General features: G+C 44.1%; 1 protein-coding gene across 1 annotated transcript in view; it reads left to right on the forward strand.

Annotated features, from left to right (window-relative positions):
• The window catches only part of CNGB3 (cyclic nucleotide gated channel subunit beta 3), a 93,510-nt gene that overhangs the window by 10,985 nt on the left and 61,759 nt on the right, over positions 1 to 20,766 (forward strand). The window contains exon 4 of the mRNA XM_053395821.1: positions 17,693 to 17,789. Coding sequence (XP_053251796.1) covers positions 17,693 to 17,789 — 97 coding nt within the window. The remainder of the gene's footprint in view (positions 1 to 17,692; positions 17,790 to 20,766) is intronic.

Raw genomic sequence — 20,766 nt, forward strand, 5'->3', positions numbered from 1 at the left:
AATTTAGCCACACAAGATGCACAGTATCTCTTTTTTAAGTTGAAGAGGGAAAATGAGTTGCCCTCTCCTCTCCAGTTCTGAGGCAAATGTAACCTTTTTGGAAGAAGCACACTGGATAGATATCCCTGACAAACAAATGACACACGACTTCCAGTGGATTGGCCATAGCTGTTGCAGAATAAACAGTTCTTTATTGACAATTAAAATATTGTCTGGCTGATGGCTCCTGCCCTGTTTATCAGCAGATTCTCTTATTACAAGGGAGCAAAGCCCCCGTGTTCCTGGCTTAAAGGGTTTACAGAAACCCACTGGATTGGATGCAAGACCATAAGACCATACAATTTTCCTATCCTGTAAAGTGCCTGTGGAAATGAGTTATCCCACATGGAGAAGAGAGATCACAGAAATTCTGGATCTTCTGTGGAACCTCTTGCCTCACTTCTCTCCAAAAACAGCACAGAAATGATAATTTTTTCTCTTTGAGGATGAAAAAGACCACTGAGACCCTCTAAGTTGTCCTCAAAGCATTCCCTCCAACATGTCCTAGGGTAAAACCAGGGTGCTTATCTTTTGGGGCCACGATCTTTTGGGAGTCAGGTGACTTGCGCAAGAGCACAGCCCCCCAAAACAGGATGTCCTGCTTATATCAGGACAATTGTGGGGTATGTCATAGTAGACCTGTTGAAATTAATGAACCTAAGCTAGTCATGTCCATTAATTTCAATAGGTCTACACTGAGTAGAACAACTGCAGGATACAGCCCAAATTTTGTCAATGAATGTAGTAGATGCCGATTGCCACCACCAGCTAAAGATCTCCTTAAGTCTGAGCAACAGAACTTTGCATTGCAAAAAAATGTATTTCAGGTGTTATTTAACTTGTCAGCAAAGGAAATTAAGTATATCATATAAAGAGTGCTATTAAAATTGGTGATTGTGACTAGTTCATTCTCTTCCAAGCCGAAGAAAAAAGAAAAAGAAAAAAGTTAAAGGTGGAGAATACTTTAAAGCTCTTGCAGACAAATCAGTAGTATGTTTACTCATTGAGGTTGGCATGCTTAGGATTGCAGCCTTAATTTTCATTTGCTCCAGCATAAAACTCCTAAAGCACCACTTGAGGAGAAAGACTGGAGAGGAATCCTCTGCAACCGCACTGAGCTGCAGATGTGTCAGACCCAGCTAGACTCAAGCACTGACAGTCATCGCTGGTGCAGAGACATCAATTGTGTGCAAAACTAGCTAAGCTTGACCTGTCTATGTCAAGCTGACATCTGATTAAGTTGATGTGACCAAGGAGTGGTAGCACTCACTAAAGCAGCACAGTGCACTCCTAAGCAGGAGAAGGAAATGTATGGTTCTGTGGGTTAACTGGCATAAATGGTCAGAGCTAGTAGAGGCATTGTTGTTGTTTAGTCATTTAGTCGTGTCCAACTCTTCGTGACCCCATGGACCAGAACACGCCAGGCTTCTGTCTTCCACTGCCTCCCACAGTTTGGTCAAACTCATGCTGGTAACTTCGAGAACACTATCCAACCATCTCATCCTCTGTCGTCCCCTTCTCCTTGTGCCCTCCATCTTTCCCAACATCAGTGTCTGTTCCAGGGAGTCTTCTCTTCTCATGAGGTGGCCAAAGTATTGGAGCCTCAGCTTTAGGATCTGTCCTTTCAGTGAGCACTCAGGGCTGATTTCCTTAAGAATGGATATGTTTGATCTTCTTGCAGTCCATGGGACTCTCAAGAGTCTCCTCCAGCACCATAATTCAAAAGCATCAATTCTTCAGTAGAGGCATAGATACTGTTATTTACAGCCAGTGGAAACTGATGTGGTAGGTACCATGAGCCACGAGAGCGAAGGAGGCAATTCACCATGCCTTGCTTCTGTGAAAATCTGGTGCATGCAAGCTGTGACGAGAAAGGTTTCACAGGCTTCCTCTGCTTTCTGTAAGAAGAGAAAACTTGGGCAAGGGATGGTATTTCCTACGAACCACTTGTGATCAGTCAAGCCAAATGCAGCCCTTGGGAAGCTGCCTTATATGAGGGCACAGGATTTGGCTATCTAACCTGGTTGTATCTACTCAACCTGGTGTCCCGCAGATGATGTATACATAAGTAATTTTTCAGTGATGGGCACTTCAGTGCAGAGATCCAGTCACTGCAACTAATTTTGCCTGCTTTTGTTGACATTAGAATGAACCTCTAGAGAAAACTCCTCAAGAGAATACAGTATTTGTGTTGAATCCACAATGAAAAAAGGCCTGCATTTCCGAAAACAAATGGCCCAATTCTACTAGTTTTGTTACTATATCACTATGAAAGATCATCTAGAATATGTTTAACATGCTGCATGCTTTCAAGAACCATCATTCTGCAATAAGTATAGGGACTTTCACAGTGATAGCCATCCACAGAAATAAACTGAAAATTTTAAAGTTGCTGGGATTCAGCATCAGTGTGTTCACAACCCCACACCCTTCCAAATCTCCATGTACATGCAACAGATCAGATTCATATAGTTGTATGTAACAAAGTACAGCTACATATTTAAACCCCCCCCAAAAAAAAAAATCATCAAAAGGAAAATAGCTTATCTCCAGCTTTTTACAACCTTGGAACAACCACTGTGCAGAACAGTATGCATGCACATCTTTTCTATGATAAAACTTGATTTTTTTCATGAACTGCTTGATCAGGAATTTAGTAATGTTCCTGATTAACAAGTTTATGGGACAAAAAAGCAAGTTTTTTAATATCACAAGCAGCAAAGGCAATTATGTAGCACTCAGCGCTGCTGCCAAGTCTAGCCTGCACCAGAAGGCAAAGGCATCTTTCCAGCTTTTGCAATCCTAGCTGAGATTTTATACACTAAATAAACCTTTTCCTCTACATTGATAAAATTCGCTTTGTTTCAGAAACAGCTTGAAGCCTGGAAGATTGTGGAAAGAAAAAAATGTTCTGGAAGTAAATCATTTTTTTAATCTATGATGAGATGAATAGACATTATTCAGTTTTCCCTTCTCTGTACGGATAGGGCAATGTGATGTTTTGAATCAATTACTGTGCAAATATACACTGTGCAAATATATACCATCGCAGATGGCCCCCCTACGGCGGCACACCACACCCCTACGGGTGATGCGCCACACCCCCGGGACGCGCGCCAGCCCCTCCTCCTCCTGCTCTCAGCCCCCCCCCCCCCGGTGCCAGAGCATGAAGCTCTGCCACTGATTCCAGGCCCTCTTCCCTGGTCATAAGGATGCTCAGAATAGCCTGTACAAGGTCAGTTTCCTGAAGAAGGGTGGGAAAGAGGGCTGCACAAAGCATAGCACCTTTGCAACAATCTGTGTATTAAAATATACAGCTGAATAGGTATGTAAGTAGGGTTATATATCAACATCAAGCCAAGTTCTCATTTGCCACCCAGCCTCCCAGCACAGAGAGCCAAACCTGGCTTCACAAACCTCTCAACAACCACTGATTTCAGAGATAATAAACTTTTAGAAGTCCTCACCCTTTTGCATATAGAAGTGAATTCCAAAAGATTGTGTTTATCATGTATATATCTCATGCAGTGGCTGACACTGGACGCCAGTGTCAGAGTCACTGAAGGAAGGCAGCTGCTGCCATCACAACTGTGCTGCTGCTACAACATGTGACTTCCCCTCCATGCTAGTGAGATCATCAGCTTTTTAATGACAGGCACCCCCTGGTTTGTGTGGGGGTTGCGTTCTGGGTCATCGTGCACTTCCGTGAAATGGTGTGCAATTGAAACAGCTCGCAAAAGCCTGCAAACACCCCACCCCACCCTCTGCCCCATTCTTTTAGTGGTGGGTTTATGATATTTCCAGATCACTTCCAGTTACAGCGCCATGCGCACGTGTGCAATTACACACATATTGGTCGCGCCTAAAACAGGGGTTGCCTGTATGTACCAGAAAGTAACACAATGCACTTGTAGCTATCCCTGCTCAACAGCAGAGTGCATGCTATGCATTCAAAGGTACCAGCATCCAGCCAATTGAAAGGATCCCATGCGCACAGGTGGAAGGACCTGAGACCTTTGAGAGCCACAGCCACTCGGGGTGCTGAACTAGAGGGAGCAAAAGATATGACTCGGTTCCTTCAGACAGTTCCCTCTGACTCCAGTGTCACACTTGAACTTTGTAGCCCATCACCACCTCTTTGCTTTCTCTCGCAGAACTCAATGGGTCCCATTCTTCCACCTTTAATGCTATAACCCTTCAAGCACTTTTATGCATCCACCTTCCTATGGAACATTTGAGCACATAACTCCACGCAAGATTACAACTTTACAACAGCATTGACTACATCAGCTCCAGGTGTTTTTTTTTAAGCCATTTTCTGCTGCCCATATGAGAGAGGTTTCATTCTTACCCAATGCTGCTGGAACGGTTAACAACATAAATCAATGCCACTAGGAAGTGTTCAGATTAATGACATGTAAAGGCTGCAGCTGAAATTCGGCCTCTTTACAAATTCCTGCAGAAGCATAGGTTTGTTTTCAAGCATCCATCTCTTAAGTGCACAGCGTAGAGCTAAATAAACCCACTTTTGAGTGGATTTGGATGAAGTTCATAGTAAGGTCCCATTTCTAAGAGCTTTATAAATGACATGTAAAGGCTGTAATTGTGCTACAGACATGAGAATTATAGGTTATTGAGTATGGTGCAGCATGATTATCAGCAACCTTTTTTGTTCATTGGCCTCCAGAACAATCCAACAATGGATGAACATTTATTAGACCTCTAAAGTTCCAAATAGAAGCCAGATGTTAACATGTATTTTATTTTTATTTGGATTACAGTTATCCTGGGCACTATAACCAAAACACTGGCCAGTAATAGCTCCTCACAGTGGCCAATATGTGCAAAGTATATATACTGTGATCAGAACAGTTCTGAAAAGCGACACATCCTGAAAATCTAGAACATTCAGTGTTTAATCAGCTTCCTAACAGTCTAGATTCCCCCTCTTCCCTATTTCTTTCTTTTCCATCTCCAGCCAGCCATGTGGCACGAAGTATCTGAGGAGAGAAGCCAGTTTGTTCTTAAAATCAAAAGTGCAGTGATTACACTTCTACAAAGCCATATACTCAATCAGGTATAGAAATTCAGCATACTAAAATCACATACTAAAATGTGGTAGGGTACACACACACACACACACACATACACACACACATATAAAGGTAAAGGACCCTTGGACGGTTAAGTCCAGTCAAAGGCGACTTTGGGGTTGCGACGCTCATCTCGCTTTCAGGCCGAGGAAGCTGGCATTTGTCCACAGATAGCTTTCTGGGTCATGTGGCCAGCATAACTAAACTGCTTCTGGCACAATGGAACACCATGACGGAAACCAGAGCTCACAGAAACACCATTTATCTTCCCACCACAGCGGTACCTATTTATCTACTTGCACTGGCATGCTTTCAAACTGCTAGGTTGGCAGGAACTAGGACAGACCAATGGGAGCTCCCTCCATCAACCTCCCAATCAGCAAACCCAAGAGGCTCAGTGGTTTAGACCACAGTGCCACCTGCGTCACTAGGGAACACATATAGTAGCTATCTAATCCTCATAGTGCTGTGCTAATGATATTCAGCTTACGGTATATTGTGGTGTTGGGGCAGTGGTTCAAACTTTGTATCAGTCTGTGCCACCCTTTTTCTTTTCTGAGTCAATGGAAAATCCACACAATCATGTTGTGATTGTGGATTATGTAAATCTAGTACATCCATTATGTATCTCTTGCATGCTGATAAGTGTGTGACTGCTTCAGCACATACTCCCAACTTGCAGTTCAAAACAAATTCATTACATCACTTGGATGTACATCCAAAGGAATTTAGCATCTTTTGGATCCCTGGGAAACTTAACAAACCTGCTTCACCTTGAACTGGGTGTGGAGAGTGCAGCTGAATGGGGCACGTCTGTGGGAAGCTTGAGGAAGTATCAGCCACCTTGAGCTTGCCCATAAAAAGCAAGTCTAGAGAGAGAGAGACTAGGGTGATGTCTGCGGTTTCCAGGAACTCTTCTCATTGTGAGACCTTTGTGGGTGAACTGAGAGTTTGTTTGGACCCTGGGTGAGAACCTGGAGGCTGAAAGAGAGGGTGTGTCAGTGTCCTGAACCCCTGGCCTATCTGGTTGCAAGTCAATATGTCAAGTCCCCAGTCCATGGTCAGTCCACATGTCCAAAGTCCAAACTGAAGCACAGTCCCACAGAGATCCTGGAGGATCCAAGCTGAGGTCCACCAACATGGGCAGTTGAAGAGACACGACACTTCAGCTGTGCTTCCCTTTTATACTTTGCCTGCTGGTTGCAGCATCTGGGCTTGACGAGCCATGTGACCCTCACCTGCTCCTAGCCTACTCCAGCTGAGGAATCACACACTCTCTACCGCTTAGAGATATTTTAAATATATTAAGTGGTATTGAAATGAAAGAATCAAATCAATAACTTGGGGAAAGGCTGTGGCTCAGTGCTAGAGCAAAAAGACCCAACATCTGCAGCTAGGGCTGTGAGAGACCCTGCCTGGAATCCTGAAGAACCACTGCTTGTCTTCCATCCAACTTGAAACCTTACTTGAGTCTGCTTAGCCTGGCTATTGTGCTAGCAGTTTTATTACTGCACCACCAGGAACAGCTGACAATACAGTGGTACCTCGGGTTAAGAACTTAATTTGTTCTGGAGGTCTGTTCTTAACCTGAAACTGTTCTTAACCTGAAGCACCACTTTAGCTAATGGGGCCTCCTGCTGCCGCTGCGCCACCACTGCACAATTTCTGTTCTCATTCTGAAGCAAAGTTCTTAACCCGAGGTAATATTTCTGGGTTAGCGGTGTCTGTAACCTGAAGCGTATGTAACCCGAGGTACCACTGTACTGAGTTAGATGGACTGATGTTCTGACTTGGTACAGTCAAACCTCGGTTGTCAAACGTAATCCCGCGCAGCCTCCAAAATGTTCGACAACTGAGACGCAGCTTCCAATTGGCTGCAAGAACTTCCTGCACTCAAGCGGAAGCTGTGTTGGATGTTCTGCTTCCAAAAAACATTCGAAAACTGGAACATTAGCTTCCAGGTTTTCGGAGGTCAGGAGCTGAAACGTTCCAAAACAGAGCCATTGGGGAACCGAGGTATAACTGTATAAGCCAGTATGTTTCTGAGCACAATTCAAAGTGTTGGTGCTGACATTTAAAGCCCTTAACGGCCTCGGTCCAGTATATCTGAAAGAGCATCTCCACCCCCATCGTTCTGCCCGGATGCTGAGGTCCAGCGCCGAGGGCCTTCTGGTGGTTCCCTCACTGCGAGAAGCCAAGTTACAGGGAACCAGGCAGTGGCACCCACCCTGTGGAACACCCTCCCACCAGATGTCAAAGAGAACAACTACCAGACTTTTAGAAGACATCTGAAGGCAGCCCTGTTTAGGGAAGCTTTTAGTGTTTGATGGATTACTGTATTTTAATATTTTGTTGGAAGCTGCCCAGAGTGGCTGGGGAAGCAAAGCCAGATGGGCGGGGTATAAATTATTATTATTATTATTATTATTATTATTATTATTATTATTATCTGATAAATAGTTGTTTATTCATGAACCAAGTGCATGATTTAGCAGTCAGAATTCAGAGTGGCAGAATTCAGAGCAGTGCAAATTTCAAAGGATGACTGTGCTTCAGTTTCAGTAGGTTTGCCTTTAAATGTGAACTGAACAGAATATCCCAGTCCCACCCCTACTGACTTCAGCACTTGAAACAAGACACTGTTGGCCCACTCTGGGAGGCAAAGGGATGCAAAGTGCTGTCCTTCAACATCTCACAGCTGTTCTCCAACTCCCCATATCTGCTGCCTGAGGTGGCAGCCTTGCTTAGCCTAATGCTATCACTTGCTCCAAAGGGACGCGGGTGGCGCTGTGGGTTAAAGCCTCAGCGCCTAGGACTTGCCGATCGAAAGGTCGGCGGTTCGAATCCCCGCGGCGGGGTGCGCTCCCGTTGCTCGGTCCCAGCGCCTGCCAACCTAGCAGTTCGAAAGCACCCCCGGGTGCAAGTAGATAAATAGGGACCGCTTACTAGCGGGAAGGTAAACGGCGTTCCGTGTGCTGCGCTGGCTCGCCAGATGCAGCTTGTCACGCTGGCCACGTGACCCGGAAGTGTCTGCGGACAGCGCTGGCCCCCCGGCCTATAGAGTGAGATGGGCGCACAACCCTAGAGTCTGGCAAGACTGGCCCGTACGGGCAGGGGTACCTTTACCTTTACCTTTATCACTTGCTCCATCTGTGGAAATGGTCTTAATAATGGACAGAAAGATGGGGAATTGATAAGAAGAACTCTTCAGCCCCACTTTTCCACATTCCCTTTCATCACCAAGGCCGTTGCTCATAGTTGTGAACAGGGCATGCAGGGGCAGACCAGGTTCTCTGTTTGGGGACTGAGGGTGTGAGGTGAATCTGGTGGGAAGGAGTGGAGATTCCATCACTCGCCTCCTCCTGTGCCTGTCAGACTTGAAGAGCTTTTAGCTAGTAGTAAATATTGGTCAGAGCCAGCATCGCTAAGAAGTTAATTGGATACAGACCATCCGCCTTTCTTCCTGCAACATTAATCTTCTTACTTAACAGCAGGTCATGATGTTCAATTAACTGAAGTGCTTTTAGTGTGTTCACTAGATGAGAAATATAACTAAATAGCTATTGTACATAAAAGACAACCAAATAGTGAGGCAGGTTAATCACCTCTACAAAGAGATTGGCTGGAAAGTATGAGCAAAGAGGTGAGGGAGTAAGAAGTTCCATTTGTATGAGTCTATCAGGTTCATCATGACCTGATTACTGTTTATGAAATGGTAACTTAGAGGGTTTTTCAAAACATTTATTTCATTAGTCATAGCCTAAACCAATATAACATTCATTAGTCACAGATGTCAGCAGTTATTAACAAGTTCCCGAAGGCATTTCCCCGTTAATATCTATTACGTTTATTTTTCATGCATTTTAATTTTACATTATGCATTCTACATTTAAAAAAACAGCACAAAGTATTATAATGGAAGAAAGCTGGAACTTCAGTGGCAACAGAGAGGTGTTTCTTAAGAACTTCATTTAAGCCCACTGAAACTCTGCACAGAGAGGTGCCTCTTTTGCAACCTGGTTGAATTCTGTTATGTTGCAGAGGTAATATTACATAAAAATCAAGACAATATGTTGCAAGGTAAAGTGATTACATGAGTTCTTCATAAAAACAATACATTACATTTATATTTTATGTAGTTTCTATATTAGAAAATAAGATATGAAGAATTTTGCAACATAATTAGATCTTCTGTATGAACTTTATGTAACAACTCCCTGTCGTGTTTCAGCAAGAGAACAGAAATTTAAACAAATGCACAATCTGTTTTCATTGCTTATAATTATTCTTCTTTATTGTTGGAAAATCTAAAATTATCCTGTGATCCTATGACATGAGAATTCAGAAAGAAGAACACTGCAGATCAGATTATATATTTAATCTAATGAAAATGCTGCTAACTACTATGGATTGCAATGTTCCATATGTTCCATAAGACTGATGTGAAATAGCTGTGCAGCTCATGGAGGGAATTCCCTGCTATTTTGAAGGAAGCAAGAAGGAACAGTAATCAATACTGAAAACAAGAAAAAAGAAAGAAAAGAAATATATCCTGCTAAACAAGGAATCCATGTCCCTGAAAAGGTATTTATCTAAAAGACTCTTTCACTCATCCAGTTATTTCTTTTCCAGCCATAGCAGCTCTAATATAGAGAGAGATGAAATCTTATAAAGAATTGTCATAATACTCAATCAGTCCTGTCCGTCTAACCCACCACTGCTTTCTCTGACCAGGAAAGAGAGGTCTCTCTGCCGCTTGGCTAGTGTTTGGGGGAAGCACTGAGGAGTAACCTTCCTCACACTGCAGCCCACCTGGGTGACACTGGGGTGGTGCGGGGCTTTGGCAACCTCAGCGCTATGTGGCTGCACATGCAGCAAAACACTGGAGTTGGTCCACTAGTGCATCTGTGCAGCCTCAACCCTGCTTCTGCTCTACTCTGCACCAGTGCTATTCAGGTAAGGGCTTCTCCACACTTCCACTTGTCAAATAATTGTAGAGTTGGATCCCTAAGGATCATCCAGTCCAATCCCCCGCAATGCGGGAATATGGAGCTGTCCCATGTGGGGAATGAACCTGCACCTTTGGGGTTATCAGCACCATTCTCTGCAAACTCTTGACATGCCTCTCTGCTAAAGCCCGGCTTGTGTGCCAAAAGGTTTAATGGTGATGAGCCATCTCTGTTTGGGGCATTAATGGAGGGATTATTGTCCCATGCCTAGAAAGCATGGGTCCTAGCAGTTTTCCCTTTACCCCACTCCTTTCCCATGGAAAACCCGTCGGAGCAAACATCAGTCAGGAGCAAACCCGAATTGTCGTTTGCTCTGATTGACTGCCAAAGAGCAGTTTTCCATGGGGAAAAGCAGAAATCTAGATTATCAGTAGGTTATCTGTTATGCCTCACCATGTTCACATTGAAGTATTTATTTTCCCCTCTTTAATCTGAAATACTGAAGCCATAAATCTGCAATGGGAATGTTTCTCCCCCACCCTTGTTTTGAGATTAATATATCAGGATCACAATAAGGAAGAATTAAATCTTGAGCACCCAGCTGAAAGCCAGCTTATTGGTCAATCAACCTTTCCATTTCCCATGTAGCCTCTTAAGGCCCTCTTAAGACTGAGACTTTGCCTGACATGGAAATTTGCAGTAGTTATACCCCAGCCAGTAGACACAAAAAATAATTGGTCATTCTATTCATTTGCTGATATTTGAAATCTGACGTCTCAAAGCACATTTTAAGCATTAAATTACCAGTAATTTCATGCTGCAATCTAGAAAGGAAGAAATGGCAAGGAAACCAATCACAAGAACAGCCTGTCTTTGCAAGAGGTTACTATGTATTAAGCAGAGTTAAGCCCTGATTAAACATCTAATTGGCTTGAATAGTAATGGCAAAGCAAGCCAACTGCCTTTAGCTCTTAGCTGTAGGAGACCAGAGGTTTCAGAACTACTTTGTGGGCAAAAAATGTTTAGTTCACTGAAAGCAAAATTCACCAAAGTGCTTCCAAGTCCAGCAGAGAAAATCATACAAGATGTTCCAGACCCTCCGAAACCATCACCTCAGCCACCCCCTCCACAGGTAGGCCTTCATAACTGATCCTATTTACTGAAATGATCTCTGTTTCTGAATATTATTGACTTGACTGAATGCCGGAACAGCAAACTTTTTAAAAAATGCTTATTTATACTAAAACATAGGTTCTTCTGCTCAGTGATAGCCAAGGTTTGATCTGATTTTTATTTTGATCTGATTTTTATTTTGTGTTTTTTTCTTCACAAGGATTTGCCATGTGACATTTTTCCGAGCAATTTCAAAGCCACAAAAGGCCCCATAGTGGCCTCCAGCCCAAATGTTGCGAGCAACTGCAATCCTTACTTTGAAGTAAAGATACAACTAAACATGGAGGTGGTATGATGATCTGACCAGGGTCATGCCAGTTATAATCGGGGATGAGGGAGATTTAAAGCACAGCACGAGTGAGGCAGAGGAAGATTTTGGAATCTTCCAACCCCAACCCACATTTTTCTCCCCAGCCATTTCTCTTCCTTAACTGGTTACTTCCTATCACAGAACCCAATGAACCGAGGGAATGCTGGGGAGAAGCAATAGAGAAGCGCACTGTGAGGATCTGTCACAAATTGCTTGGGTAGAGAAGGTTTTGCTGTGGCTTTCCTTTTCAAGGAGCCTCAATTCAGAACACAGACAGACCATATTTTCCGGGCTACAGTCCCTTCCATTCTTTTCAGGGAGGCAGAAGTAGCCCTGAGAGAATTTTCCCCAACCCCATTGGACTAGGATTTGGAAAGGCCTGCTCAGCCCCAGGGCATCTTGAGAAAGGGCCAGCTTCAGAGCCCTTGGACCTGTCACTCCCCAAACAGTGGAGCCTCGGAGAAGAGGCTATTGAGACACACCAACTGGGAAGCAGCAATTGTAATTCAAGGGCAGATGAAGTTGGGGATCTGCTATAGAAGTTGGGGATCTGCTATAGAAACTCAATAAACCACTCTTGGCTTGTTTGGTCAATGTTTGGAGCTGGATTTGAACTTATTCCTCCCTGGTGATCATGGATCCCCAAACCTTTAACGTGCCCCTTCTTCAGGAGGGCCTCATAGAAGGTTCAGCACCCCCATTACACGGAATTACACGGCCATTTCTGGCCCTTACGGCTGCTACCATGATTGTGTCAGATCCTTCTAATTTATTGATAAGGCAACTAAATACAAATTGTAGCCGCACAGAAACATATGGGTAAAGTGTGTGTGTGTGACACATAAGGATGTTGTGTCTCATTTATCTGTAAGGCTCACAAAGTTCAATTGAGCTGACTCTTATTGTATTTTATCTGAGCTTAATGGAGATCGTATGGGCAACTTCCATTTTGTCTTTTATGTAAACTGACATAATTTGCCTCTATTCTTACCAAGTTAAAACTTTATGCCCTTAAGAGATGTATAAAGGAGAATATTCAGCCTGGTGAGACTTCTCTCAAAATAGTATGGCTGTCACTGTAACCGTAGCACCTGGCAAAACCCTTCCTGCATTGCATGCAACTATTAGAATGCTTCCAAATATTACTATAGTGCTGCTTAAAAGAAAAGGTTCTACCTGGGTGGTTTTCAAGGGATTACAATAACTTCTGGACCCGCTTTCTGCATGAGTCAGCCATGTTGCTAGGCAACCACTGAAACCAGCACAACATCACCTTGCTTGCTGTCGGTCGCCGCATGGGTCTTTGCCACTCGTGACCCAAGTGAGATGCTAAATCCAGATATTACCATAACCACGTGGTGCTGAAAGAATGGAGGCTATTACTGGCATCACCACACTGGTGTGATTCTGTCAGAGGTACAAAAGGCTTCACTAGGCCTGATCCTGGCGGCAGAATTTGATGCATCTCTATGTTTACATTTTAAAAGTTTATGTGGAGGCCTTCTTTCCGATTGTTTTAAATTAAATTAATTAATAATTGGACTAGTATAAAAGGATCATTCTAGCTGATGTTACTTAAGACAAACTTAATGTCAAATCACTTAATGTCCTTTAAATAATAACTCACGACAGTAAGTACGGTAATTGTTTGGGTTTGCTGTAAATCTGCATAAACACACAACTTTACAGATCAAAGCAGCAATAAAGCAGTTTGATTAACCATATCACCAGGATGTGGCTAAGTAAAAACATTTAAAAAAAAAAAAACCCCACACAAACAAATTATTTGCAGTTAGCTCTGAGCCATTCATCTTAATTGCTTCTTTGTGAACAAAGGGAACTCTCCTTCTGTTGGATGAAGTGATTTAATTAAGACTGTGATCCTGAGTGCACTTTATGAGTAGGGTAATTTCCACAGAAAACAATGGTACTTACTTCCAAACAAATGTGCTTACGAGCAGAATGTAAATATATGTGAAAGCCTGTGACTTATGAAGGGACCTTGGTTACCTCTTACAAATAAGCCGTATCCAGTATGCTTACATGATGAGTGAAATACATGATGGGGCATGTACATTTTTATTTATTTATTTTATAAGCCGCCCTATAAGTGAAATTCTCTGAGCAGCTTACAATGATGTAAACAAACAAAATGGCAATAAAAAACCCACAGTACAATCCACACAACACCATTATAAAAATCACAAATTCCTTAAAGACAGAGGAGAGAGGAAAAGAAGCATTGCAGCAGCAAATCAATTTAAAATGGAAGGTGTATGAATAAAGTCCACTGAGTCCAATGATATAAAATCATAACTTCATTGAGAGGCTTGGAGAAATTTAAACAAACAAACACACACCTGTACTTTCCTAGTACCAGAAATATAACAAAGAAGGGAGGTTTGGGGGGAGGGTACTCCACAGCTGTGGGGCTACTACACTATACATTTAAAACACTATCAAACCACTTTAAACAGGCATGGCTTACCCCAAAGAAATCTGGTAACCACAGCTTCTTAAGGGTGCAATTCCTAGAGTGGCCTCAGTCAGCCTCATGGATGGCCCAGCCCTGTGTACACGTTAGGGTGTATGATATGTCCTTGTGGATTTGAACAGCTTAACTACTGTATAAACAAACATTCTGCCCTTATTGAACATTACACATGAATAACTGTACAAGGGTACAGCTCAGCTATTGTGTTCACAGGTTACACAGATTGTACACTTGTTGAATTTAACATGTGAACACTCCTTGCATGAGGCGGTGCGAGCCAATGTGTCTGTTGGCTGACGGTTGGACTGATCTTGAAGGATTCCTGATTGTGGTGAGGCTTATTAAGCATGTTCAGCAAGACCCCACACCTTCGACATGGTTAAGGCATTTATAATGTATGAAGGAAGATAAAGTCACTGTAAAAATTACGTTAGAAATCAAAGAAATGGGGCCCAGTGCTCTTTTTCCACTTGCTGCACAAACATGGGCCTCATCTAGCCATCTGAGGTACACAAAGAGATATATTGTTTGAGGTTTGACAGATGCACTATAGCTGATTATCCAAACCCTAGGCCCACAGGATTATAATGTAATAAATAGCAGTACATCTGTTTTGCACCTGAAATAGGAGATACGGTATAATCAAGACCTCAGGGTAAGCTAGACCTAGTTTGTGTGGGAAGGTTTAGCTAGCAGGGTATTTTTTCTGATTTTATTCATACGCCTCGGTGTGTCCTAGTTTTAGCTCTCCCTTCATCTTTCCTCCACCTCAAAACATTTCACACTATACTTGTAGCTGCAGCCTTTCAAATTACAACTGTCATTTATCCAGAATGAGTAGAACCGATGATATTCAGGTAATTTTCAGCTATTAAATTTGTCCTTATTTTTTCAGATTCAGCCTTACTTTTGCTCTCTGAGTTGCCCTTTCTTGGGGTTGCAAGCTTCTTCTTCTTTTTACTGGTGTCGCTCCTGTGTCTTTCACGTTAGGCGAACATACAAACCCTTGTCATCTGTTATTTATAAGGCTTTTAGCCCTGAGTCTATCACTGAGTTTTCTTTCTGCAACAACTGTGTGTTGGATGTGGTTGTCTGCAGAGCATTCATACACCCAAGCACTGTAGAGTGAGGGGGATCCACCTGTGTTTTAGGTGTTCCGGTTTACCAGAGTCTAGGAGCTTGAAACACTAGGCCCTGAGGCAACTGAAGGGAGAAATTTCTGGTGGAAGTTTCTCATGCTTAAGGTGTGCTCTGTTTGCCCTAAATAAAGTGTCTTTGTTACCATCCTTTGTTACCATGTGTAAAGAGCACATCTTACTCATCCTGTACATGAGTAGGTGCTCACATGTTTGAATTTCTTTGCAGACAAGCACACCCAATACACAGTTGTTGCAAGAAGACCTCATGGCAAAGCCGGGACTAAAAGGGTGGTCGTGTTCTTCTGTCATTATGGATAAGCCCTTTGGTAACAATACTCCCTGCAGTACTGCCACCTTCTGTTTTGCTGCCATCGGTAGCCAACTTGTGCTTGTACCTACTTTTATCAAGACTGGAGTACTGGCACCTCATTTGTTTCTATGGGGCGCGTAGCACTGTGGTCTAAACCACTGAGCCTCTTGGGCTTGCCTATCAGAAGGTTGGCAGTTCGAATCCCCGTGACGGAGTGAGCTCCTGTTGCTCTGTGCCAGCTCCTGCTAACCTAGCAGTCTGAAAGCACATCAGTACAATTAGATAAATAGGTACTGCTATGGGAGGAAGGTAAACAGTGTTTCTGTGCACTCTGGTTTCCGTCACAGTTTTCCATTGTTCCAAAAGCTGGCCACATGACCCGGAAAGCTGTCTGTGGACAAATGCTGGCTCCCTCAGCCTGAAAAGTGAGATGACTGCCACACCTCATAGTCACCTTTGACTGGACTTTAACTGTCCAGGGGTTCTTTACCTTTACCTTTTACCTCTATGGGAAAAGCACTGGAGTTGCTCTTCATGCAAGTATTCATTTTTGAACTGCAGGGATTTATTTAAATGTATTTATTTATCTGGAAAAAATGTAATACATAATAATGGTTACAGAAAGTAACCAGCTGAAGCTTTTCCGATAGCTGTACCTCCATGCCAAGAAAAATGTCACCATTCCACCTGTGATTTAAAACGCTACTCAAGAACGATCCAAAATCATGGGTGTGGCGGCAGGCTGCATAAGTCCAGTAGGCCCTTCCTCTTCAGCCCTTTCCATCTCAATCCATGGATGGAATCAAGGCTGGTGGGGATGCAATGGTGGGAGTGAAACCAGCAGGTGTGTCCTCAGTCATTCGCCCCACATTTTGTCAATTGCATGATTTTAAATGACTTAATAGACTTCAGGGGTGTGTGGGGTGTTAGGGGAGGGATAATACTCTGGTGGGAGACATGAGGTGCTCCTTCTGGGGGAGTTTGTCCACCTTTGGTCCCCATCTTGCACTCAGCTCTCACCTGTGGCTCCTAGAAGCTGTCAGCATGCGATAGTGGCCACATCCCAGGAAAGGGCTTCAACTGACCAGTTAAACCAGGAGAGGGCAGCCAGTGGGTCTCGAACCCTTGGTCAGTTAGGGACTTCCCCTGCATGTGAAGACTGGCTCTGGCAGATTAAGCAGATGAGGCCAGTGTGGGTCCAATGGTCAAGAATCACAGAGTGCTTATCCAGCAGTTTGACTTTACCCCCAGAGGCATTATACTCCATTGTCTCTAGAGACAGGTGGATGCCAACAATAGGAGTGAAGCCTCGTCTATCACTGTTTCAAATTCCAGAGTTGTGGACCGAGATAGCAGTCTCTGATAGTATTGCACTCTGGGGTCCTTTCTTGAGTTCCATATTTCACTTAGCCATTACTCTCTAGGAAGATAGAGGCTACATTTTTCGCAGGTCAGACCTTTTGTCCCTCCAGCCCCAGATTATCTATTCCTCTGACTGGCAGTGGCTCTCCAGGGTATTAGGCAGAAGCCTTTCACATCACCAGCTACCTGTCCTTTTAACTAGACATGCTACAGATTAAATTTAAGACCTTCTGCAGGAAAAGAGTGTGCTCTGCTGCTGAGCTCCGTCTCCTTCCCTAGAGCTGGCTTCTATGAATATTTAAATCTGATTCCTAAATCTGCCTTCCAGGCCTTGGTAGTTCTCCTTCCACCCAGGTTAAGCCACAGTAGATGGACCTTTGATCTGTTCCAGGAAGGCTTTTCTTAGGTTCTTAGTGACTGGCTCCAACACATCTGGGAGTAAGAAGATGGGCTTTCAAGTCCTAAGGTGTGATCTCCAGGCACGCTTGAACACTGATGTATCACTTTCCAGAAATTAAGGTCTGCAAATGGTGCAAGCGATAATTTTCATTTTCATTTCCTGGAAAACTTGCAAGGCCATTTAAGTGAGTCACCTCTATTTGAACCAGAACAGGTTGCCACTACAATCAGAAATTCTGAGTGTGCTTCAGCAGTGTATCCTTGAATAAACAACAAAGAATTAATTAACAACTTAGAAGCAGCATCTTTACATACTTTCTAGTAACCAAGGGTACAGCAAAAGTATGTATCTATGTACCTAAATGCAAGAAACATGTTGCAGACTGTACACCCACTTTAAGTATTTTTTCTGCTCTCCCTAAAGGAGGAAGATAAGAAGGAAAAAGAAGAAAGTAAAAACACAAATGATGCTGTGAAAAAAGAGACAGAAAACAATGCAGAGCCAGACCCTAAGCAACAAGGTCAGTAATATCTAATCTAATCCATCTATTTAAAACAAACTATATAATGTATTGAGCAAGGTGTCATTCATTACCTTTTTACATTCATAAGCATTTGGAAGTTGCCCTGCAAAAACTATTTGGCTGACATTAAATGCAATTTTGTCATTGATCTGGCCTCATCCACACAAACACCAGATGAGGCTGTAAACCAGTGTCTGGGTTGTTCCACTTCAGCTTTTATTCAGCTTCTAAAAGATAATGCTTTTGGTGGGCATAACACAAACTTTATCTTCCTTCCTTGTTTACTGCCTTATTCAATGTGTGGCATGAAAACCTTTCTGGGTGCATTGCTACTGCCTGCTCCAGGATACTTTTTGCTCAAAGTGTTGTGCACCAAGGATGGTGGCCAAAATGCTTTATTTAGAACAAATCCAAACCTTATCATTAGGCATGAGAAAAGCCCACCAGAAATCTACCTCCAAGCCTGGTCTCTCTGTGTAAGACCTGGACTGGAAGTACTCCAGACCCTGAACTAGTACACACATAAAACATGGACTGGACTAGCCAGCATTACTTTGAGCACTATGGCAGCCTGTCTCCATTTCCAGGGGTAGACTTTGGTCTTTCAAATATCAGTGGTACCCTATGTGAGGCCAAAATTTGTTCCCCCCAACCACCTCTCACCTTCCATTCTGCTCAGGGCACTACATTGCAGCTGCAACAACCAGTGGCACCCCCTAGGCTTGGCGCCCAGTGTGGCGGAACTGGTCATGCTGCTCTAAATCCACCTCTGCTGTTTTTGATGGATTCCCCACCCTGGTTCAGGGTCCTAGAGTGAACCATGGACACAGTTGCTCCCTTTCCTGCAATGGGGTTCATGAAAAGGCCAGGCACTGGAGGAAAGCAGAACATTCAGGAGAAAATGGGGTCAAGTCAGTATGGCTGCCAACTTTGGTTTACTAGCATGTGCCTTTAAGCAGCTTTACATGCAGTTTATCGTCTGTGCTGATGCTTGTCTCCATACCTTGAAAAGCTTCAGAACCCTGCTGGATCAGACCAATGGTCCATCTAGTCCTGCATCATGTTCTCATGGTGGCCAAACGGATACCTATGAGATGCCTGAAAGCAGAACCTGAGCACAACAGCACTCTGCACGCCTGCAATTCCAAGCAACTTCTAACAGTGGAGGCAGAACACAGCCATCATGGCTAGCAGTCATTGATAGATTCACCTTTTGGTTCCTATGTAGAGCACTGCTTTTAAGGCTATAGGAACAGACTGGGCTTTTTTATTATTATTCTGGTTTGTTGGCAGCCTAAGAACAGGTGACTAACCCAAGGGAAGGATCAGAGAGTAACCAGCCATCAAGCAGAATCATTAACCATTGGATGAGAGGAAGTCCAAATTTGCAGCTTTCTAGGCTCATCAAGAGGGACATGGGTTGCGCTGTGGTCTAAACCACAGAGCCTAGGGCTTGCCGATCAGAAGGTTGATTGAGCGAGCGGGTGATTGAGCGAGCAGTTGCTGAACAACTCCAGACACGCCTGGAAGAAGCGGACCATTTGGATCCCTTCCAGTCGGGATTCAGGCCTCATAATGGGACTGAAACTGCCTTGGTCGCACTGGTTGATGATCTCTGGCGAGCTAGGGACAAAGGTGAGAGCTGTTTCCTAGTTCTGCTGGATCTCTCAGCGGCGTTTGATACCATCGACCATAACATCCTTCTGGACCGTCTTGAGGGGCTGGGAGCTGGGGGCACTGTCATACAGTGGTTCCGCTCCTTCCTCCTGGGCCGTGTTCAGAAAGTGGTGGTGGGGGGAATGAGTGTTCAGACCCCTGGGCTCTCACTTGTGGGGTGCCTCAGGGTTCTGTCCTCTCCCCCATGCTTTTCAACATTTACATGCAGCCGCTGGGAGAGATCATCAGGAGGTTTGGGCTGGGTGTTCATCAGTATGCGGATGATACCCAGCTCTACCTCTCTTTTAAATCAGAACCAGTGAAGGCGGTGAAGGTCCTGTGTGAGTGTCTGGAGGCGGTTGGAGGATGGATGGCGGCTAACAGATTGAGGTTGAATCCTGACAAGGCAGAAGTACTGTTTTGGGGGGACAGGAGGCGGGCAGGTGTGGAGGATTCCCTGGTCCTGAATGGGGTAACTGTGCCCCTGAAGGACCAGGTGCGCAGCCTGGGAGTCATTTTGGACTCACAGGTGTCCATGGAGGCACAGGTCAAATCTGTGTCCAGGGCAGCTGTTTACCAGCTCCATCTGGTACGTAGGCTGAGACCCTATCTGCCTGCAGACTGTCTCGCCAGAGTGGTGCATGCTCTGGTTATTTCCCGCTTGGACTACTGCAATGCACTCTACGTGGGACTACCTTTGAAGGTGATTTGGAAACTACAACTAATCCAGAATGCAGCAGCTAGACTGGTGACTGGGAGCGGCCGCCGAGACCATATAACACCGGTCTTGACCTACATTGGCTCCCAGTACGTTTCCGAGCAGAATTCAAAGTGTTGGTGCTGACCTTTAAAGCCCTAAACGGCCTCGGTCCAGTATACCTGAAGGAGCGTCTCCACCCCCATCGTTCTGCCCGGACGCTGAGGTCCAGCGCCGAGGGTCTTCTGGCGGTTCCCTCATTGCGAGAAGCAAAGCTACAGGGAACCAGGCAGAGGGCCTTCTCGGTAGTGGCGCCCGCCCTGTGGAACGCCCTTCCAGCAGATGTCAAAGCGATAAGCAACTACCTGACATTCAGAAGACATCTTAAGGCAGCCCTGTTCAGGGAAGTTTTTAACGTGTGATATTTTACTGTATTTTTGGTTTCTATGGAAGCCGCCCAGAGTGGCTGGGGTGGCCCAGCCAGATGGGCAGGGTATAAATAATAAATTATTATTATTATTATTATTATTATTATTATTATTATTATTATTATATAAGGTTGACGGTTCGAATCCCCGCAACAGGGTGAGCTCCCATTGTTTGGTCCCAGCTCCTGCCTAC

This window comes from Podarcis raffonei, chromosome 7, assembly GCF_027172205.1.
Source record: "Podarcis raffonei isolate rPodRaf1 chromosome 7, rPodRaf1.pri, whole genome shotgun sequence".
NCBI lineage: Eukaryota > Metazoa > Chordata > Lepidosauria > Squamata > Lacertidae > Podarcis > Podarcis raffonei.